General features: G+C 36.9%; 1 protein-coding gene across 6 annotated transcripts in view; it reads left to right on the top strand.

The window, feature by feature from the left end:
• The window catches only part of YAF2 (YY1 associated factor 2), a 132813-nt gene that overhangs the window by 34223 nt on the left and 74194 nt on the right, over positions 1 to 24396 (top strand). The window contains exon 3 of one of the 6 annotated variants that reach the window (XM_043968388.1): positions 16957 to 17028. The exons of 4 other annotated variants lie outside the window; for them this stretch is intronic. In XM_043968388.1, coding sequence (XP_043824323.1) covers positions 16957 to 17028 — 72 coding nt within the window. Of the gene's footprint in view, positions 1 to 16898; positions 17029 to 24396 lie in introns of all 6 variants that reach the window. One more of the 6 variants, XM_043968387.1, reaches the window with a different exon arrangement.

Here is a 24396-nt window from a genome sequence, read left to right as displayed (position 1 = left end):
CACATCCTTTTCCTCAGGGATAATTTTCATACCAAAAATAAATCTTTTTCTGTTTGGTAAAAAAAGGTTTTGGTTATTTGTGATGTTATTTGATAACACCTATCAATTCTTTTCTTTAAGAAAATTTTCATGCTGAAGCATGGGGTTTCTGTGTAATCTGCAAGTCTTGGACTCGCTTCTTCTTTGTGAATTATGCTTTTCCATATACTTCTCCCCTTCCTTACCTTTCCATTGAAGTTAACAAATATCAGAAGTTTGATTTATTGATGTAGTAAGGAGGTTCTTGTCAGTTATTACTTCATAGATTTTTCTCTACCTCTTTAACCATGGAAGCTGATCTTAGAATATAAGCTGCAGTTGTTTTGTGGTGGTTTTTTTGTTTTATATCTATTTAAAATTTGCAAAGCACTGTACATGTGTTATTTGATTTATTGGCATTTGGGGGAGTTTTTTGGTTTTGGTTTTGGTTTTGTGAGGCAATTGGGGTTAAGTGACTTGCCCAGGGTCACACAGCCAGTAAGTGTTAAATGTCTGAGGTCGGATTTGAACTCAGGTACTCCTGACTCCAGGGCCGGTGCTCTATCCACTGTGCCACCTAGCACAGTGGTATTTTAACACATGAATATTCTTGTCTTTGGTGGAACAGTAAAATCCATTCTACTACCTGATGAGTGAGCCATTTTTCCATTTAGCTGAACCTTTTTTCTTTCTTCTGGTTTTGATTATAACAAGAATGTCAAAATTGATTCATATCCTTTATCAATAAACTCTTTGGTAATTGTTTGAAGATCTCACATTTAGAGTACTAGCAGTCAAGTTAAAGTCTATTTTTGGCCTAAAACCATGATTCTTAGCAGCCACTGTCTTGTCTTCTTTCTTGCCAAACTGCTGCCATCATTATAGAAGCAAAACAAGGCTGGAGAGATCTGAAGGCATTTAAATTTTTAAAAATTTATTTCATGGGTTGTTTGCTGTGGCCAAAACCAAATTCATTACCTGCCGGTCAGTGTACTGGTGATGTCTGCATCTGTAGTTAGCTTGGGAAATAGACTTTGTCATTTACCAGGGCTATCATTGAAGCTTTCCTAAGATGGTAGAACCTGCCATAGCCTTGAGAACCCAGGATTACCTCCTGGACTTTGTGGAAGAACCCCTAAAGACACAAAAAATATAACAGCCCTTCATGGAGCTTGCATTCTATTAGTAAGACTACATGTACAGATAAAAGTATGTACAGTGTCAATGGGGTGCACTAGTAGAGGATCAGGGAAAGGTTTTGTGTAGAATACAGCATTTTGAAATCAGTTTTCAAGCAAACGGGATTCTAAAAGGTAGAGATGAGGAAGAATTACACTCCAGATATGGGGAATAGCTGTTGCAACGGCAGAAATGGGATATGGAATGTTGTATGTGTGGAATAGCTAGGAAGACTATCTGGCTGGACCATAGAATTTAGGAAGGGTGAAGGGGAATTGGTATCCTTGACCTGATTTTAACCAGTAGGAGGAACTAATTGTTGAAATAGAAATAACAGAAAGACATGCTGAACTCTCAAAATTCCCCAAGAGATCTATTAATTGCAGTTGTCTTCACACCAACAACCTTAAAGAGGTAACAACTTGATTAGTTAACAGCAGAGAAAACTATTCCCTTATACTCTTACTTAACACCCCTCTCTCCCACCAGCCTACATGCTCTGGCAGAGCTACATACTGGGAGCTTTAGGCTAGTGCTCTGGGATCCACTTCACAATTTCCTTACCCTACCATTTTGTGAAAACAAGTATCAAAAGCTAAATTCTTCCTCTTCAGCACTCTTCATTCCCCCTCCTTTCCAACCCATGCAGAGAAGGTAGAGGTTTAGAAAAGCTGAGTTTACTCTGCCTGAGACTGCAGTATCCTTGCTATGGCATAGCAGTTCTCAGCCAGAAAATTAAGAACAAAGGGTGGGGACAGCTAGGTAGCACAATGGATAAAGCACCAGCCCTGGATTCAGGAGAGCCTGAGTTTAGATCTGGCCTCAGACACTTGGCACTTACTAGCTGTGTGACCCTGGGAAAAAACAAAAACAAAGGGTCATAGTGCTAGCATATTTTGGGGGTTGGGGAGAGGAGAAGGCTGGGTTCCACCAGGCCTAAAGGAAAGGTAGACTGGTATTTACCTAAGATTATTTGAATTTCCACCCTTACTTCCACTCCAGAAGTCAGTTGGCACTAAAACCAGTGAGAAGCGAATTCCCCAGTGTGGGAAGAAGCTGAAATGCCTTTGAAATCCAACCCATGGGAATTTGCCATCAAAGGGGAAGGAGTCAGAAAGTGACTATAAGAGTATATAAGGGAAAAAGACTAAAATTATTAAAGATCTCAGGAGGAGGAAAACTCAGTTAAAAACATTGAGAACAAGTAGACAAATCAACAAGATAATAATAGAAAGGAAGATCACAGCTAGGACAGCTAAATGAATCCAAATATCTGAATAAATATTTAAAAAACAAAGGAAATTGAAGCAACATCCCTGAGACAGATGATCCTGTGAATTTTCCAGGAAAGCATGGAAAGACAATAAGATGTTCCCAAATGGTTTATGAGTGAAATAAGAATTGTGAAAGCACAATTTATGGCCTGCACAACACAGGTAATTAGCATAATGTTAGAAATAATACCAAAAAAAATGCCTAAAACTTGTGAACACTGAAAACAAAAGTGCCAATCAAAAGATTCCATAGATGACCTACAGAAAAACAAACAAAACCTCATCTTGCAAATTTAGTGGCTGAATTGAACAATTCCAATGATAGACAATAAATTCTAAAAGCAACCTTCAAAAATAAAGGAAATTGTAATAACACATCTACCATTTAGTTTAAAAGGGAATGGAATAATGTGTTTCTTTTTTGGTGAGGCAATTGGGGTTAAGTGACTTGCCCAGGGTCACACAGCTAATAAGTGTCAAGTGTCTGAGGCCAAATTTGAACTCAGGCAGGTCCTCTTGGATCCAGGGCCGGTGCTCTGTTCACTGCACCACCTAGCTGCCCCTCGAATAATGTGTTTCTAAATAGCATATGACTTCAAGATGCAACCCAGAGGGGAAAAGCCTACAAACCTGAGTCTAGTCATCAATGTAAAAATATGAACATTCGATTTGAGGAATTTGAAGCATTCCTACCAAAAAAAAAAAACCCACCATACTAGACATGAGCAGATTATTTGCTTTGCAAATACTCCAGACTGCGGAAACATAATAAAGGTAAAACAGATACAGCAAGGAACACTTTCTCCTTCTCCTTTCAAACCCCTCCCACACACACACACACACACACACACACACACACTCTCTCTCTCTCTCTCTCTCTCTCTCTCTCTCTCTCTCTCAACAGAAATACACCTAGAAAGTAAAAACAAGAACAAACAAAGGGGTTATTAAAAGATTTTCTAAAAATATGTAAGCAGACAATGATGAAAGTAGAACTTAAATAGTAGAAATAATGGTAGAGGAATAGATCCTGAAGTACTATAAATGAAAGCTCATAATAGTCAGCCTACAGGTGAATCTGTATTTTAAGTAGGATTAAACTCTATAATGGGAGAGGCCCATAAATGATGAAATGTATCCTAATCAAGTCAGTGATTAACAGTGAAGGGAATATAATTCTTAAAAGTCTCTCAGGAAGTAGAGTGTCTGAGGGAGAATGGGAGAAGTGGCAAAAGGAGGAATAAAAATGGGGACATTTTGATTCAGTGATGGAAGTGGGTCTCATTGAAGAACACTCCCATGTAGGAAGACATCCTTCCTCAGAATAAGGTAAAACAGCTCATACAGAACAATAAACATCCAGAAAGATGGGAGGGCTTAGATGGAGAGAGGAGAGATTTCATGGTAAATGCCCCCCCCCAAAAAAGGTAATGAGGAAGGGGAGGTTATAATGAATTGTACAATTAGGAATTTGGGGACATGGGAAAATTTCTGGAGTGGGACAATACTTCTATCCACCCTAACTCCTGTAGCAATTGATACTAGTAAGAATAAGGCACAGCAGAAGGGCATGGGGGCGGGGGTGGAGGGGCTAGCATTTGGTGTCAGTGTCTTGGTGCAAAGATTGTAACTGAGGAAGAAGGGAGGGTCCAGCCGGGTTAAGAGATAAAAGGGTTCCCCAGTCCCATGCTCACTGCCATTTCCATTAGGGAGCTGGCCCATTTGCTTGTGAATGTATAAATAAAGACCTTTGATACTTCTCCAAAAAAAAAAAAAGAAAAAAAAAAAGGAATTGATACTAGTAAGAATAAGGCACAGCAGAAGGTGGGGCGGGGGGGGGGGGCACCAAGATCTACAACACAGTGACACAGAAAGCATTTTTTAAAAGAACTCCAAAATAGGTTCCCAAGATGCTTTAATTCCATTGGGGAGAGATTAAAGCAGGAATAAATAAGTAGAATTAAAAGAATAAAAATCCAAGAGATGGAAGAAAATTAATGAACAAGGAAACCTTGTTGACCTTTTTAGAAAAGGGTGCAAAATATGAACAATGACTGCCTTAAGAAAAGTATTTGAAGAAAATTGTACTATTTAAGAAATTTATCATGTATCAAGTGAATCCAAAAAGAGAGGAATTGCAATCATGCCATCAGACAAAGCAAAAACAGAAATTCACAACACAAAAAGAATAGACAAGAAAACTACAGTAGGCTGAAAGGAATACTAGACAACAAACCAATATCAACATTAAATGCCTATGGCCCAAATCCCTTAGGATCTAAGTTCACCAAGGAAATATTAACTGAATTACAAGAAGACATAGACAGTAATACAGTACTAGCAGAAGACTTTAAGGGTCCTTTCTATTTGGGGTCATACATATACATGTACACACATATGGATATACATATGCACGTCTGTATGTATGTATGTATATGAGTATATATGTGTGTGTGTATGTATGAGAAACTAGGCCTAAAAAAACTGATAGCTTCTTCTAATTAGGACTGTTAAAGAATGCATGTATTTTTCTGCCCCATATGGAACTTTTTAAAAAAATCGACCACATAATGTAGTAATGTAAGGTAATCTGTAATAATGACAGATAATGATGAAACAAAACACTAAACTTTCTAGGATGTAGTGAAAGCAGTCTTCAGGAGAAGAATCATAAATATGTGTTAAAAATTAGAAAGTCAACAAATAAATCTAAAATAAGCGCAAAAAGGTAGATATTTAAAAACAGGAAAAAGAGATGATCTGGAAACAAATAAACAACAACAAAAACCCTGAAATGATGAAACTTGTAAGATGATTGGAATTTGGCTGGCTGACTGGGATGAGCCAAACCTGGCCTGCCCTGAGTGACGCGTGCTGCTGATGTTAGCCGGAGAAACCACTCTCCACCTGCAGTTTTGAAGGACCTCCCCTTTTGGGGGAGGAAGAGTAAACTCTCGCTGAGGGGAGCTCAGTCTCTTCTGGAGTGACTCTCTCTCTCTTCTGGTGTGTGCAAGCAGCAGCAGAAGATTCCTGCAGGCCCTGGCTACAAGCTGTTTTCCATTAAACCTACGGACCCCAGGTGGTGAGTTAACATAGGAGCCCTGCTCTTTTGAATTAGCTGAATTGGAAGCAAGTTTGGGGATTGTATAGACTTAGGTTAGAGTTAGGAGGATTATCTGTATTTCTTTTTCCCTATTCCCTTGTCTTTGATTTTATTAATTTCATCTTTGCTGTTTACTTAATAAAACCTGGTTTGTTTATGGAAAAGAAGCTGTTAGATTCCTTTCTTATTGGCCTGGGAGAAATATCTAAAAAGGCAGTTTGGAGGGGAGGGAGCTTTGGACCTAGAGGTCTCTCATTATTTCTGGGACTCCAATATTACGGTGAGCCACTACCAAAAGCTAGTTCTTAGCTAGACTAACAATTTGGGGGGGGGGGCAGGGTGAGGCAATTGATAAACTTCTAACCAACCTGACTAAAAGAAGAGGGAATGGGGCAGTTAGGCAGTGCAGTGGATAGAGCAATGGCTCTGGGGACAGGAGTACCCGATTTCAACTCCTGCCGCAGACACTTACTAGCTGTGTAACATTGGACAGGTCACTTAACCTGATTGCCTACAACAACAACAACAAGGGCAGAAAGTCAAACCAATGAAATCAGTTAAAAAACTTACTAGAACCTACTTATGTACCAGATGCTACCAAAACAAAGAACATAAGAGTTACATAAATACTTTGAAAAATAAAAAATATAAGACTATTAGAAGATAAATCAGACTTAGCAAAAGAAATAGAACTAGCTGTCAAAGAACTACTAATAATAAAAACTTGTGATCTGGATGGATTCATAGGAGAATTTTAACACACTTTTAAAAATAATTAGTGCCTATACTGTACTAATCTCAAAAATTGAGAAAGAAGGTATTCTATTAAACTTCTTTTATGAGAAAAATATAGCCCTAGTACCTAAATCACAGATAAAGCATAGAAGAACTATAGACCAGTATCATTAATGAATATTGATTCAAAAGTTTTAAATAAAATCTTTTTAAACAGTACAGTAATTTGTCCAAAAAATCATTCATTATGACCAAGTTGTATATATACCAGGGAAGAAAGGATAGTTCATCATTAGAAAAAATAATATAATTAACCATATTTAAAAACAAAAACATTTCAAAATTGCAAGATAATTTCAATAGTATGTAGAAAGCCTTTGTCAAAGTACAGTACTTATTTGTGCTAGAAACTACAAGGTATATGCAATCAGGATCCTTTTAATATCATAAAAAATATTTTAAACCAATAGCAAATATAATTTCCAATGGTGATATATTAGAAGCTTTCCCAGTGAAAAGAGAATGTTGCTCATTCTTCTCACTATTATTTGATATTGTTCTGGAAGTGCAAGCAGCATCAATAAGACAAAAAATTAAAGGGGTAAAGGTAGGTAAGGAAGAGACACATCTCTAAAAATTCTTAGAAAAATTCTACAGAATCAGCTAAGATACTAATTGGGACATTAGCTTCAGAGTACAAAATAAACCCACAGCAATCAACAGCATTTCTTTATATAGTATTAACAAAATCCAAGAGGCAGAAATAGGGAAATTTCATTCCAGCTAACTATAAAATGTATAAAATATTGGGGTTTCAATCTGTTAAAACAGAACAAATACTCGTGTATGTTCCATTACAGAGTGCTCCTTAACCAAGTAATTTAAATAGCTGCGGTAATATATAGGGCTTCTGGCAACTCAACAACAATACTGCCAAAGTTAATTTACATTTTTGATGCTGCACCAAACAATCAAAAGGATACTTTATTTTTTCAATTAAGCAAGAACCTTCTTTCTCTCTCCCAACTTTCCCTACAGCTCTAACTGAAAAATAAAAGAAAAATATAGCGCATATAATAAATATGGATTAGCAAAAAAACCTCATTGCTCATGCCAATATACATATATGTGTATGTATATATGTATCTGTATCTATCTTTCTCTCTTTGTCTCTATTTCAGTTTGTACTCTGAGTCCATTACCTCTCTGTTAGAAGGTAAGGTAGTATGTTTTATCTTGAGTATTCTGAAATCATAGTTGATGATTGTATTTATCAGAGTTCTTAAGTCTTGTAAAATTATTTTTTATAAAATTGTTATCATTTAAATTGTCTTCCTGGTTCTGTTCACTGTACATCACTTCAAATAAATCTTCACAGCATTATCTGAAATCATTAACCTCATCATTTCTTATAATAAATAATATTCAGTTACATTCCTGTGCCATAACTTGTTTATCCATTTGCCATTTGGGCCCATCTCTTAGTTTCTAGTTCTTTGCCACCACAAAAAGAGCTGCTATAAATATTTTTGTATATTCAGGTCCTGTTCCCCTTTCTTTCTTTGTTCTCTTTGGGGTATAGATATAATAGTGATATGACTGGGTCTAAGAATATGCATAGTTTAACAAATTTTTTGCCTTAGTTTCAAATTTCTTTTCAGGATGATTAAACCAATTTACAACTCTGCCTGCAGTATAATCATACTCCGCTAGGGTTTGTTGTACAACATAGTTAGACAGCTAAAAAATGAAATCAGAAGCCCTTCCCTAGCAGATAAGTAGTCAAGGAATATGAGCAGACAGTATTTTTAAAAAAGAGTTACAAACTATTAACAACCATATGAAGGAATGTAAAATACTACTAATAAAAGAATGCAAATCAAAACAACCTTTAGGTTTGAACTTATACCCAACAAATTAATAAAAATGGCCAAAGAGTAGTCAGTGTTTCGGGTGTTATGGGAAGATATGCATATTTATGTTTTATTTGTGGGGTGCTAAGGCAATTTGGAATTATGTAAATAAAGTCACCAAAATGTCTAGACCCTTTGACCCAGGGATTCCACTACTAGACCCCAAGAAGATTATTGATTAAAAAAAGTTCCCATGTATACCTAAATATTTATAGTAGCACTTTTTGTGGTAGCAAAGATTTGGAAACAAAGCAGATAGGTGCCCATTGATTGAGGAATGGCTAAACAACTTGTGGTACATGAATATAATAAAATATTACTATGCTATAAGAATTGATGAAGATAATGAATAAAGTGAAAGATAAAAATTTTCATAAACAGTAAAATACTGGAGGGGGGAATCTGGTGTTTTAAAAACAAAAGATATCAAGGGCATGTAACTGATGAGAAGTATGAATAATATCGGGATTACTAAACCCCCTCATGAGCTGAAAAGGTACCTCTTTTATTTTTAAAGCTTTGTTGGAAGAAGACCCTCAAAGAAGGAATAAAGTGGGAAATTAGTACAAAATTATATAACAAGGAATTATCTGAATAATAATTGCCGACAATTGCGTAGTGCTATAACATTTACAAAATCTTTTCATGTAGAATATTAATTTTGAACCCACTTACACTGTATTATAGGTAATGGAAGTTATTATTTTCATTTCACTGATGAGTAAAATGAAAGGCAGAGGTTATTCATAGTCACACAGTATCAGAGATGGAATTTGAGCCCAGATTTTTTGTGACTTTTTTCTGCTTTGCCATTCTGTCTCGCTATATAAACAAGAAGATAAAATACCTTTTCATTGATTTTGCTACCCCATGCCTCTGTGAGGGGAAAGTGCTAGATTTGAAGTTGGAGAACTTCTGTTTAGATCCTGGATCTGACCTTGATAAGTTATTGAACCTCTGCATTTCAGTTTCTTCACCTGTAAAATGAGGGGGTTTAACTAGATGAGCTCTAAGGCCCTTTTTGTCTATAAATCTATGCTTATGCCTGTCTAAACTATAATCTAGAGCATTTAAAGAATTTGTAAATACTCTTTATGATCTTTGAAAAATTGTGAACAGTTGAGGTTCAGATAGTCTTTTTAATTTTTCTACTTAATAGTATTTTATTTTTTCCAATTACATGTAAAGATAGTTTTTAGCATTCTTTTTTACAGGTTTTGAGTTCCAAGTTTTTCTCCCTCTCTCTTTCTCCGCCCCGCCCCAAGAAAGCAAGCTGTCTTTAGATATGCAGGTATCCAAATTTTCAAAAAGTTAAGAAGTAAATTTTAAAAACTCAAGGCTTTTGAACCTATAATGTCTCAAAAGTAAAATTATAGTTGGAATTCTAAATGAAAGGGATACTTAATTAGCACTTAGTTAAACAATGATGCGTGGGTTCATTAAGAACAAGTCATGCCAGGCTAATCTTCATACTTTAAAAAAAACAAAACAGGGTTAGTAGACTAGTAGATCAGGGAAATGCTGTAAATATAATACTCTTGGTTTTTAGTAACATTAGTGTTGAAACAAAAATATTAATACTTTTAATTTTGGAACTTTGTGATTTATGCTTGTTTGCCCCAAATAATTTTATTTTAATATTTATCAAAGGAATTTTCTAGCTTTGAAAGAGATAGTTGTCTTAACCTTTATTTTATTTTTTCCAGTTACATGTAAGGGTAGTTTTCAACATTCATTTTCATAAGATTTAGAGTTCCAAATTTTTCTCCCTCCCTTTCCTCCCCCCACTACAAGACATCAACCAATCTGATATGTTATATATATACAATCCACAAGTGCTCTTTTTATCAGTTCTTTCTATGGGGGTGGATAGTATGCTTTGTCATTAGTCCCATGGGATTGTCTTGAATCATTGCACTGTTGAGTATAGTTAAGTCATTCATACTTGCTCATTGACCAATACTGCTGTCACTATGCACAATGTCCTCCCAGTTCTGCTCACTTCACTATACATCAGTTTATATGAGTCTCTCCAGGTTTTTCTGTTATCATCCTGTTTGTCATTTCCTATTGCACAATATCATTCCACTACAATCATATACCAAAGCTTCTTCAGTCATTCCTCATTTGATGGACATTCCCTTGATTCCCAATTCTTAGCCATTACAAAGAGTTGCTATAAATATTTTTTGTATAATTTTCCTCCCCTTTTCTCTTTTTCATGATTACTATTGTTATTTACTCTGTTATCTATCTTCTTTCATCCTATCACTCTTCAAAAGGGATTTGCTTCGGTCTGTCCCCTCCCCCAATCTGCCCTCCCTTCTTTTGCCCCTCTCTCTTTATCCCCTTCCCCTCCTATTTTCCTTCAGGGTTAGATAGATTACTACACCCAATTGAGTGTGTATGTTATTCCCTCCTTGAGCCAATTCTGATGGGTGTTAGGCTCATTTACTGAACAGATTAAATAAATAGATTACCCAATTGGGTGTGTGTGTGTTAATCCCTCCTTGAGGCAACTCTGATGAGTTTAAGGTCTTTGAGCCTTTTCTGATGAGTATAAAATTCATTTACTGCCCTGCTCCTCCTCCATCTCTTCCCCCACTCCATAAACCTTTTCCTATTTCTTTCATGTAGGATTTAACCTCTGCCCTTCCCCCTCCACCAGTACATTCACCTCACCCCTCAATTTAACGCTAAAGAAGTCATCATGGGGCAGCTAGGTGACACAGTGGACAAAGAATCCACCCTGGACCCAGGGGGATCCCAGCCTCAGACACAAGACAGTCACCCACTGCACAGCCCCAGGTATGCCCCCCAACTCCAATTTTTTTATGGTTCTCTAGGGTCTTGTATTTGAAAGTCAGATTTGCCATTCAGTTCATGTCTTTTCATCACAAATACCTGAAGAATCCTCTTTTTCATTGAAGTCCCATTTTTTCCTCTGAAAGATTATGATCAGTTTTGCTGGGTAGGTGATTCTTGGTTATAATCTCAATTCCTTTGCCCTCTGGAACATCATATTCCATGCCCACTGATCCTTTAATGTAGAAGCTGCTAGATCTTGTGCTATCCTGACTGTGGCTCCACAGTACTTGAATTCTTTCTTTTTGGCAGCTTATAATATTTTCTCCTTGAGCTCTGGAATTTGGCTATGATATTCCTAGGAGTTTTCCTTTTGGGATCTCTTTCAGGAGGTGATCAGTGGATTCTTTCAATGTCTATTTTACCTTCTGCTTCTAGAATATCAAGGCAATTTTCCCTGACAATTTCTTGGAAGATGATGTCTAAGCTTTTTCCTTGATCATGGTTTTCAGGTAGACCAATAATTTTCAAATTATCGTCTCCTGGACCTATTTTCCAGGTCAGCAGTTTTTCCCAAAAGATATTTCACATTGCCCTCTATTTTTTTATTCATTTGGATTTGCTTTATTGTGTCTTGGTTTCTCATAAAGTCACTGGCTTCCATTTGTTCAATCCTCATTCTTAGGCAATTACTTTCATCAGAGAGCTTTTGTACCTCCTTTTCCATTTGGCCAATTTGGCTTTTCAAGTTGTTGACTTTTTTCTCATGTCTTTTTTTTTTTTTTTTTTACTGAGGCAATTGGGGTTAAGTGACTTGCCCAGGGTCACACAGCTAGTAAGTGTTAAGTGTCTGAGGCCAGATTTGAACTCAAGTACTCCTGACTCAAGGGCTGGTGCTCTATCCACTGCGCCATCTAGCTGCCCTTCTCATTTCTTTCTTGCATCACCCTCATTTTTCTTTCCATCTTTTCCTCTACCTCTCTAACTTTATCTTCAAAGTCCTTTTTGAGCACCTCTATGGCCCGAGACCATATTTTTCTTGGAAGCTTTAGATATTGGGGCCCTGATGTTGACATCTTCCTCTGAGGGTGCACCTCACTCTTCCTTGCTACTGAAGAAACTTCCTATGGTCCTCACCTTTCTCTGTCTGCTCATCTGCCTTTCTTTTACTGGACTTTTAGCTCCTTAAAGTGGGGCACTGTTTCCAGGCTGCAGTATCCCAAGCTTCAGAAGTCTCCCAGGTGGTATGATTTAAGGAGGATCAGGTTCTTCACTCACCTGGCCTGTTCCCTGGTCCTAAATGACCCCAGACCAACTTGCTAATCAACCAGCTTTGTGTGTTGTGGTTGTCAGCTCCAAGGAGCCTGTGCCCCTCCCCCACTTGGGCCACTGCTACTCAAGCCTACCTCCTGGTTCTCAGCAGGGGTGAAAAATCCAAGTTCTGCCTCAGCACCAGCTTAGACCCCTGTAGTCTTCCCCCTGCCTAGGACTCCATCCTCTCACCAGACTGTGAGCTTAGTTCCAGATGACACTGGTGCTTCAGCTGATTCAGAGGCTCTGGGGGTCTCCTTCTCTGGTGAGGCCTTCCTGGGACTGGATCTGTGTCAGGGTGACTATGGGGTTGGGCTCAAGTCCTGTATCAGCACAGCAGCTCCCTCCTTCTGACCTTCCAAGCCATTCCTGGTTAGAAGATGATTTCAGCACATTCTTCTGTGAGTTTTGCTGCTCCGGGTATTTTCCTATGGCGTTATTTGGATGTTTTTTGGAGTGATCATGTCATGAGTTCGAGAGCTCACTGCCTTTCCCCCCCCATCTTCTTCCACTCAATTCTTTCCTGGACCACTTTGCTTTAAAAGTTCCTCACTTTGGGCAGCTAGGTGGCGCAGTGGATAAGGCACCAGCCCTGGATTCAGGAAGACCTGAGTTCAAATCTGGCCTCAGACACTTGACACTTACTAGCTGTGTGACCCTGGGTGAGTCACTTAACCCGCACCTGCATTGCCCTGTCTAAAAATAAAAGTTCCTTACTTTGATCAATATCTTAACTATGAATTTCAAAAGAGAATGATAATATTTACTCTTACCACTTTCCTAAAGGGAAACATGTGGGATGGGGTTTTATGCTGGAGAAATAGCATTTCTTTATTTGTAGAGAAATTAAAATGAAGGGGTTCAACATTGCGTTAAGTGGTACAAACGAGTATACCTAAGCAATGCAAGTGAATGCTGTTCCTTACCCAGAGACCCCTGTCTCTCTCTCTCTGACAGTCTTTCCTCATGCTGACCAAATGCTTTCTCCAAGATTACTAATAGACTTTGTACTTATCTACTCTATGCTTCAATAGATATATATAGACTGTTTGCTACTTCTACCAAAGATTTATACACAGGGAGCCGCCATCTTTAGTCTCTGTGATACAAATAATCAACAGTTTTGTCTTTGGAGGCATTTGTTCTTGAAGAACTGCAAAGGGATATTTTCCTCTGTGCTACAAATGCTAGTGTTTGTATACTTTTCTATCTCCCAAACAGATTCAGATTCGTAATAATATTTTTCTCTTGACATAAGTTATCCTATAGTCTCTTGTGATATTCTTATTGACAAAATGAGGAAATATGGGCGTGATGCCTGCTAATATATATAGGTAGACTCTAAACCTGATACAATGCTGTCGAACTAGAGTTATGTTTATAATAAGGATGCCGTATGGTTCTATCCATGATCTCATTATATTCTCCCTTTTTCTTAATTAATTGGGTGAAGGGTATAGCTAGTATGCTTATGAAATTTGTACAATACAGTGAAGCTGGGAGAGGCAGGCTGGGTTGACAGAATTGTGGTCCAAAAAGCCCGCAGTACTAGAATTATGAGTAAACGTAATCTAATTAAGCTGATCAAATATAAGCATCAATGCTAAGCCTTATAGATATGCAGTTGACTTTTTTTTTAAACTCTTGTGCCAGACAAATGAAAAGTATCTAGATACTGGGGGGAAGACCTGTATAGTGAAATCAATATAAACTAACTGTGTGACATAAGTTTAGAAGTATAATGCCCAGAACAAGTGATACTGCTATACTTTGCCATGGCTCTTCAGTGTGCAAACATTTTTACACATTTACCATGTGCCCAGCACAGTGCTAAGTACTAAGGATACAAATAAAGATAACAATATGGTCTCTGCCCTCAAGAAACTTACATTCATTCTAATAGAAGGCAACATGCAAGCAACTATATGCATACAGTATAAAATGCTAGGAGATAATCTCAGAAGGCACTAGAAAGTGAGGTAGTAGAGTTGGGATAGGTAGTCTGGGAAAGTCCTACTGCAGAAGAGAAGATTTCAGCTGAGTCATGAAAAAGGCCAAGGAAGGCAGGAGGTGGAAGTAGAAGTAAGAAGAGAGCATTTCAGGCTTGGGGACAGTCAGAGAAAAGTCTGGGAAAAGTACAAAGTTAGGAAGGTTATGAATGGCTTTAAAAGCCAAACAGAATATTATATATTTAATCCTGAGGCAATAGGGAGCCACTAAGAATTTAAGTTGTGTGGGAAAATAGCTAGGTGGCGCAATGGATAAAGCACCCGCCCTGGATTCAGGAGTTCAAATCTGGCCTCAGACATTTGACACTTACTAGCTCTGTAATCCTTGGCAAGTCACTTAGCCCTCATTGCCCCCTTCCTTCCCCCCCCCCCCCCACCAAAAAAAAGAAAGAAAAAAAAAGGAAAGAAAGACAAACAGACTTGTGACTGGAGGACAGACGTGAAGCAGGAATTCCAAGTAGAAGGCTATTTCAGTAGTTGAGATGATGGACACCTGCAGCAGACTGCCTGCTTTGTGAGTAGAAAAAAGGTGGCATATATGAGAGATGCTTGGAAGGCAGAACCTGTAAGATGTGATGGTTAGTACATATCTAGAGTGTCATAGTTTTGGGCAGCATATTTTAGAAGAAAAAAGATCAAATTCTGTTTTTCATTTAGAGAAAAATGACTGACAGTGAAGCCTTTGAAAACAATACCATATTAGATTGTAGAAGAGAAGACATGGGGCTATGGAATTATTAGGCTTTCAAATTATAAATGTTAGAAACTCAGCTAACCATTCATAGTGTTGCACAGCTCTAGTGTTGGCAGCCCTAGTATTGCTAGCCAGTCGCTGTTCAAAAATTCCAAGCAGGCAGCAGTTGGTGAGTGAAGGCTTTATTCATCTTTGTGAAGATGGGCACTCTTCTGAATGTGCTGGAGAGTATGCTAAAGTGAGGTCCCTCACCTCTATTTATACCCTTCAAGGGGTCCCCTTTGACCAATCACATTAAGGCATTTCACTACCCCTCATTTACATACTTCAACATACAGCATAACAATAACGACCAGTCAGATTGTACCAACTGGACCAATCACAGTGCTAGAAACTAATCAGGAGGTAGAGTTGACCAATCAGATTTTACAAACTATGATACCAGGCCTTAACCTATTCTGGGCAAGAGTGTCAGCTCCTCCTCAGAACAATAATTCTTCAGGAAAGAAAACCTGACTTGGGGTTTGACCAATCAGATTTCTCCATTTATCGACCAATCAGATTGTGGCCTCAATCCCCAACCCTGTGCTGGAGTAAGAATGTCCCCATTCCCCACTAAACAGTGTTTGTGTAAACATAACCTTTCAAAACAAAACTCAAATCAGGCCTTGAGCTCCAAGTCACATGGGGATCACCTTGGGTGCCTCAAGGTGAACTCCCAGCCTAGCCCAACTCCCATAAAACCCAAGCCCTTTTTCAAGACCTGCTCTGGCCTAAGGCCCAGGAGCCTCTGCTCCTCAGAGCCTTGTGTGCCGAGCAGCCCCCTACTGGGAGGTTTGGGCCACAAAGCTGTAGGGCCTGAAACCAGGCTCACTTTCTGCCTTTAGGACTCTGAGAAGAGTTTAAATATAATCTTTTCTCTCAAAAAGAACAATCTAGGTGCCAAAGAGGGAAGGAAAAAATATGCCCCAATCCATTTTTTGCAGTGGTTGGGGACTGTGAATATAGAACATCGTGTATGCTGCCAGACTTAAGGGATGTGTTGTTTAGTTTTGCTGAACTACATTTTCTTTTTTGTTACAATGGATGACTATGCAGGTGTTAAAAGGGAGGTTTGGGGATGGTAGTTGTAGCTATATTTGGAACTTAAAAGGATGTAAATATGAGATCAATGGGTTTTTTTAAGTGGTTTTAAACTAGTTGTGTTTTTGTTTTGTTTTTATCATCACCCTAAGGAGTGTAAGCATTAAAAATTTTAATAAAAGGGGCAGCTAGGTGGCGCAGTGGATAGAGCACCGGCCCTGGAGTCAGGAATACCTGAGTTCAAATCCGGCCTCAAACACTTGACATTTACTTGCTGTGTGACTCTGGGCAAGTCACTTAACCCCAATTGCCTCACCAAAAAAATTAAAATAAAATAAATTTAATAATGTCACTTGAGCAGTTTGGAATACTTTTTTTCCTTTTTTCATGAACAGTTATTTGAAAGACTTGCAAAGTGGATAGTGCATAAGTAGCATTCCTTAAACCTTTCCTGCATTTAAGATTGTTGACCCACTGGGGAGTGAGTTTGATTTATACAAACATTGATTAAATTTTGATGATATGATAAACATCATATGTCTTTACACGTGAAACAGATTTTGCTTAGTTTACACACTGAGTAACTAAAGTAAATTTAAAATGTTTGTAATGACATCATTTATCAAAATAGACAATTCTGGCAAGTTTTTCTGTAAAAATTTCTCTTAGTGAGTGTACATATGACTGGTGCACTTATAACCTTTTCCTTTGTATTTCTCAATAAAGACCTAAAATTAAGTAGTATTGGTTTGAATAATGTTCTTATTCTGATAGAGAAGAAAAAGCTGGATCACTTACCAGTAACTGGAGTTCTATTGGGTAATCTCCACAGATCCACATACTTTGAAGTTATTGTGAATGCCTTGAGGACCATGGAACCGTTGAAATTTCAAATTTCAGGAAGGTAAGCAAGTACACTGAAGCATGTCTCTAGCATCTTCCAAATTCTCTCCCCTACTTTCTTACATATACATCTGTACTGCATGCCCCTTCAGTTCCAGTGGATGGCCATAAAGAAGATTCTGGTGCTGTACAGAATGGCAAGACTGTGGATCTGTGAGGGAAAAGACCCAATAGGATAACTCCAGTTGCTGGTAAGTAGTCCAGTTTTCACAAACTTGAGACATTTTGAAGTCTCTTTTCTTTGAAAAGAATCTAAAAGAAAGAGAAGTTGGTACAAAGGGAAATATTTTTGTCTTAAGTTCTATATATTTTAAGGAATTTATAGAGTCTTTTAGTTGTAGAAAGCTCATTTTACACAGTTAAGGAGATAATATTCCATTTCACAGACTGATGTATTATCCCACAATTTATAAATCAATATTGATAAATTGAATTAGATTTTTTTTCTTTTCAAAAATTTAATAGTTTTTCATTTCCCAATTACATTTAAAGATAATTTCCAACATTCATTTTTGTAAGTTTTTAAGTTCATACCACCACCACATCTGTATCCTAAAGAGATGGTCAAAAAGAATAAAGGCCCCACATGTACAAAAGTATTTCTAGCAGCTCTCTTTAGAATTGGAAATCAAGGGGATGCCTATCAATTGGGGAATGGCTAGAAAGTTGTATATGAATGTAATGGAATACTGTTGTGCTATAAGAAATGATGAGCAGGCAGATTTCAGAAAAACCTGGACTTAAGTGAACTGATGCTGACTGAAGTGAGCAGAACCAGAAGAGCATTGTAAAAAGTAACACAACATATATATATATGTGTGTGTGTGTGTGTATATATATATCTATATGTATATGTATAGAGATATATAGATATAACCTATATCAGATTACCTGCTGTCTAGGGGAGGGGGGAGGGAGGGGAGGGAGGGAGAAAAATCTGAAATTGTAAAGCATGTATAAACAAAAGTTGAGAACTATCTTTACATGTAACGGAAAAAATAAAATACCTCATACATTAAAAAAAAAAAGTAACACAACAATGTTGGATGATCAGCTGTTATAGACTTAGCTCTTCTCAGCAGTACAGTGGTCCAAGATAATTCCAAAAGCCTCATGATGGAAAATGCTCTCCACATCCATAAAAAAAAAAAAAACCTGTGGAATCTAAATGCAGATTGAACCATACTACTTTTACCTTTTTTGTTTTGTCTTTTTTGAGGTTTTTCCCTTTTGTTCTGATTTTTCTTTCATAACATAACTAATGTGATTGTACATATATAACCTGTATCAGATTGCTTTCTGTCTTGGGAAGGGAAGGGAGGAAGGGAGAAAAATTTGGAAGTCAAAATCATATAAAAACAAATGTTGAAAACTAACTTTACACATGGAACTCTAAAAAAAAATACTCTTAAGATTGGGGGGGAAAAAAGATTTTAAGTTCCAAATTTTTCTCTATCCCCTCTTTTCCCTTCCCCCTCCCCAAGACAGCAAGCAAGTTGGTATAGGTTATACAGTACAATCATGTTAAACATATTTCCACGTTAGTCATGTTGTAAAAAAAAAAAATCATAACAAAAGGGAAAAAACACAAGAAAGGAAAAAAATTGAAAATAGTATGCTTTGATTTGCATTTAGACTCCATCAGTTCATTCTCTGGATATGGATAGCATTTTCCGTGATGACACTTTAAGAATCTTCTTGGAATTTTTATTTTATTTATTTTAATATTGCTGAGAGGAGCTAAATCTATTACAGTTGATTATCCCACAATGTTGCTGTTACTGTGTATAATGTTCTCCTGGTTCTGCTCATTTCTCCTGGCATCAGTTCATTTAAGTCTTTCCAGGTTTTTCTGAAGTCTTCCTGCTCCTCTTTTCTTATACCACAATAGTACTCCATCTCATTCATATGCTACAGCTTGTTCAGGCATTGACGGGCATCCCTTTGAATTACAATTCTTTGCCAATGCAAAAAGAACTGCTATAAATATTTTTGTACATGTGGGTCCTTTCCCCTTTTTTATTATCTCTTTGGGATACAGACCTAATGGTGGTATGACTGGGTCAGTATACATAGTTTTAGAGGCTTTTGGGCATGGTTCCAAATTGCTCTCCAGAATGGTTGGATCACTTCACAACTCTACCAACAGTGCATTAGTGTTCCAATTTTCCCACATCTTCTCCAACATTTATCATTTTCTTTTTTTGTCAAATTAGCTAATTGCATAGGTGTGAAGTGGTACCTCAAAGTAGTTTTAACTTGCATTTCTCTAATCCGTAATGATTGAGAACATTTTTTCATATGGCTGTGGATAGCTTTAATTTCTTCATCTGAAAACTGCCTTTTTCATATCCTTTGACCTTTTCTCATTTGGGGAATGCCTTGTATTCTTTTGTTTGTTTGTTTTGCGGGTCATTGAGGGTTAAGTGACTTGCCCAGGGTCACACAGCTAGTAAGTGTCAAGTGTCTGAGGCTAGCTTTGAACTCAGGTCCTCCTGAATCCAGGGCAGGTGCTTTATCCACTGAACCACCTAGCTGCCCCCAAAGGCTTATATTCTTATATATTCAGTTCTCTATATATTTTAGAAACAAGGTCTTTATCAGAAACACTGGTTGTAAAAACTGTTTCCCAGTTTGCTGCTTTCTTTACAATCTTGGTTGCTTTGGTTTTGTTTGTGCAAAACCTTTTTAATTTAATGTAATCAAAATGATCCATTTTGTATTTCATAATGTTCTATATCTAATCTTTGGTTATAAATTCTTCCCTTACCCATAGATATGACAAGTAAACTGTCCCTTTTCTAATTTCTCTGCGGTATCACCATCTAGATCATGTACCCATTTTGATTTTACTTTTGTAGATGTTGGGTTTTGGCTAGTTTCTGCTATACTATTTTCCAGTTTTCCCAACCATTTTTGTCAAATAGTGAGTTCTTTCTTATCCCAGGGCATAGAGTCTTTGGGTTTATCAAATAGAAGATTGTTATATTAATTTACTGCTGTGTTTAATGTTCCTAGCCTATTCCACTGATCCACCACTTTATTTCTTAAGCAAATAGTTTTGATATAGTATTATCTTATAGTTTTAGATATTCTTGACCTTTTATCAATAAACTACATTTTTGAAAGTACTAGCAGCTAGGTGGCTCAGTGGGAAAAGCACCGACCCTGGATTCAGGAGCACCTGAGTTCAGATACTTGACACTTAGTAGCTATGTGACGCTTTGTGACACTTAACCCTCATTGTCCTGCAAAAAAATCAAACCAAAAAAAAAGAAAGAAAAACATCAATTCAGGAGAGTGAGCTAAGAGTACAAAGTCATATTAATAGCTGATATCCTGAAATAATAGATATGCTGAAATAATAATAGCCTGAAAAATAGAGTAATAAGAGAAATAATATCCTGAAAAATAAATTAGTCAAAAGTATTTTACGTTAGCAAGGCTAATAATGTGGCTTTTGGAAAATTACCAATTTTTTAAAAGGTTAGATTTATTTATATTCCTTAGGTGCATCTCTGTACATTTATTCTAACCAAAAAGACTTCATAAATCCAGTAAAAACTGGCAAAGTTGCTATTCCTTACATTTAACATTTCATTTCCTATTTTGGCTTTTTTATACTCTCCAGCCTCAAATGTACTACCTTAGTCTCCTTAGTCTCCGAGAACCCTTTGTTTCCTCTGAGGTTCAGCTCAAACACCATTTTCCACATATGAAGCCTTTCATGACTCCTTCAAATGCTAATGTCCCCTCATTCAAACAACCTTGTATTTAATTATTTCATATTTATTCTCTTTTCAGTATGTCCTTATGCCCTTGTTGTCTCCCTCATTATGTTTGCATCACCCATGACTGGCACAAAATCCAGTTAGTTGGTTAATTATCCTATCTTAGAAGAGAAAGTTCCTCACCAGCAACTTAACCCAATAAAATTAGTGTTGTGATTTTTTAAAAAAACAAACAGCTGTCATTCCCCAATTAAGAAATGGTCTTCAGATGATGAAATTAAAACTATCTACATCCATATGAAAAAATGTTCTTAATCACTACTGATTAGAGGAATGCAAATTAAAACTATTCAGAAGTACCACCATCTCACACCTATCCAATTGGCTAATATAACAAAAAAGGAGAATGATAAATGTTGGAGAAGATGTGGGAAAATAGAAACACTAATGCACTGTTGGTGGAGCTGTGAAGTGATCCAACCATTCTGGAGAGCAATTTGGAACCATGCCCAAAAGCCTCTAAAACTATGCATATTGACCCAGCCATACCACCATTAGGTCTGTATCCCAAAGAGATAATAAAAAAGGGGAAAGGACCCACATGTACAAAAATATTTATCACTGCTTTTTGTGGTAGCAAAGAATTGGAAATTAAAGGGATGCCCATCAGTTGGGGAATGGCTGAACAAGTGGTATATTAATGTAATGGAACACTATTGTACTGTAAGAAGAGATAAGCAGATGGATTTCAGAAAAACCTTGAAAGACTTATGTGAATTGACGCTGAGTGAAATGAGCAGAATGAAGAGAGCATTGTACACAGTATCAACAACATTTTGTGATGATCAAATGTGATGGACTTGGGTCTTCTCAGCAATGCAATGATCCAAGACAATGCGAAAAGACATATGGTGGAAATGCTCTTCACATTTAGGGGGGAAAAAATTAAAAACCAGCTCTAATCATTTTCCAGTTGATAAATGGTCAGAGGATATGAACAGGCAGTTTTCAAACAAAGAAATTGAAGCTATCTATATTTTTAAAAAGCTATCTTTTAGAGCATGAAAAAATGCGCTAACTCATGATTGATCAGAGAAATGCAAATTAAAACAACTCTTAAGTAAAAATCATTTCACACCTATCAGAGTAGCAAATATAACAAAAGAGGAAAATATTGGATGTTGGAGGGGATGTGGGAAAACTGGGATGTTAATCTACTGTTGGTGGAATTGTGAAAAGATCCAACCATTCTGGAAAGCAATTTGGAACTATACCCAACGGGCTATAGGACTGTGATACCCTTTGATCCAACAATACCACTTCTAGGTTTATATCTCAAAGACATTCCCCAAAAGAGAAAAAGACCTATTTGTACAAAAATATTTAGGGGCAGCTAGGTGGCACAGTGGATAAAGCACTGGCCCTGGATTCAGGAGGACCTGAGTTCAAATCCAGCCTTAGACACTTGACACTAGCTGTGTGACCCTGGGCAAGTCACTTAAGCCCCATTGTCCCGCCAAAAAAATATATATATATATATATCAACTCTTTTTGTGGTGGCTAAGAATTGGAAATCAAAGGGAAACCCATCAATTGGGGAATGGCTAAACAAGCTGTGGTATATGATGGTGATGGCATATTATTGTGCTATAAGAAATGATTTCAGAAAGGCCTTACAAGACTTATAAGTCTTATATAGTGAAGTGAGCCAAACCAAGAGAACACTGTACATAGAGACAGCAATATTGTTTGATGAAGAACAGTAAATGACTTAACTATTCTCAACAGTACAGTGATCTAAGACAATCCCAAAGGAGTATTGGTGAAACATACTATTCTCCAAAGAAAGAACTGATATTGATGGAACACAGATTGAAGCATTCTATTTTTCACTTTCTTTCATTTTTTTTCTTTTATTCAAGTTTTCTTGTACAAAGTAATTAATATGGTAGTGTTTTAGATAATCTCACATGTATAACCCGTATCTGATTGCTTGCTTCCTCTGGGAGGAGGAAGTTGTGGGGTGTGGAGAGGGATAAAAATTGGAACCCAAAGCAATAAATAAAAATGTTTATTTTGTGTGTGAAATTAATAAAGTGGTCTTATTTAAGGATTTTATTTTCTCTTCCATTAATCTGGGAAATTTGTATTTTTCTAAATATTCATCCATTTCATTTAGATTGTGAAATTTATTGGCATATAGTTGGGCAAAATAGATCCTAATTATTGCTTTAATTTCTTCTTCTTTGGTGGTAAATTCACCCTTTTCATTTTTGATATTGGTAATTGGGTTTTCTTTCCTTTTTTCTTTTGTTTTGTTTTTGTTTGTTTGTTTTTTAGGGCAATGAGGGTTAAGTGACTTGTCCAGGGTCACACAGCTAGTGTCAAGTGTCTGAAAGTGGATTTAAACTCGGGTCCTCCTGAATCCAGGGCCAGTGCTTTATCAACTGCACCACCTAACTGCCCCCCCTCTTTCTTTTTTTTAAATCCAATTAACCAAAGGTTTATCTAAACCAGCTCTTAGTTTTATTTATTAATTCAGTAGTTTTCTTACTTTCTATTTTATTAATCTCTCCTTTGATTTGAAGTATTTCTAGTTTGGTATTTAATTCATGATTTTTAATGTGTTCTTTCTCTAGCTTTTTTAGTTGCATGGCGAATTCATTGATTGCCTCTTTCTCTATTCATGTAAGCATTTAGAGATATAAAATTTTCCCTTAGGACTGCTTTTACTGCATCCCATAAGTTTTGGTATATTGTCGCATTGTTTACATTCTCCTTAATGAAATTATTGTTTCTATGATTTATTGTTTGACGCACTTCGTTTTTAGGATGAGATTAGTTAGTTTCCAATTAATTTTTAGTCTATCTTTACAAGATCCTTTATTACACATAATTTTTTTTACATCACGATCTGATTACACTCTGCCTTTGACTGTGAGGTTTTTATGCCCTAGTACATGGTCCATTTTTGTGGAGGTGCTATGTACCACTGAGAAAAAGGTATTTTCCTTTCTGTCTCCATTAAATTTTTTCCAGATATCTATCATGTCTAACTTTTCTAAAATTCTATTCATATCCTCAACTTCTTTGTTATTTTGTGGTTAGATTTATCTAGTTCAGAGAGGGGGAGGCTGAAGTCCCCCTAGTATAATTTTACTTTCTATTTCTTTCTATACTCATTTAATTTCTCTAAGAATTTGGATATGTTACTTGGTGCATATATGTTTTATGTTGATTTTTTGTGTGTGTGTGAGGGAATTGGGGTTAAGTGACTTGCCTAGGGTCACGCAGTTAGTAAGTGTTTAAGTGTCTGAGGCCAGATTTGGACTCAGGTACTCCTGACTCCAAGGAGGTGCTCTATCCACTGCGCCACCTAGCTGCTTTATGTTGATAGTAATTCATTGTCTATGGTATCTTTTAGCTGTAGTTTGCTTTCCTTCTCTCAGTTAGATCTATTTTTGCTTTTACTTTGTCTGAAATCATGATTGCTACCTCTACTTTTTTACTTTGGCCAAGGCATATTTTTCTCTAGCCTTTTTTCCTTTGCTCTGTGTGTATCTCTCTGCTTTAAATGTGTAACAACATATCGTAGTATTCTGGTTTTTAACTACTCTATTTATCTGCTTGTTTTTTAT

This window comes from Dromiciops gliroides, chromosome 5 (assembly GCF_019393635.1).
Source record: "Dromiciops gliroides isolate mDroGli1 chromosome 5, mDroGli1.pri, whole genome shotgun sequence".
In the NCBI taxonomy this organism is placed as follows: domain Eukaryota; kingdom Metazoa; phylum Chordata; class Mammalia; order Microbiotheria; family Microbiotheriidae; genus Dromiciops; species Dromiciops gliroides.
This window is presented reverse-complemented; position numbering and strand designations above follow the sequence as displayed.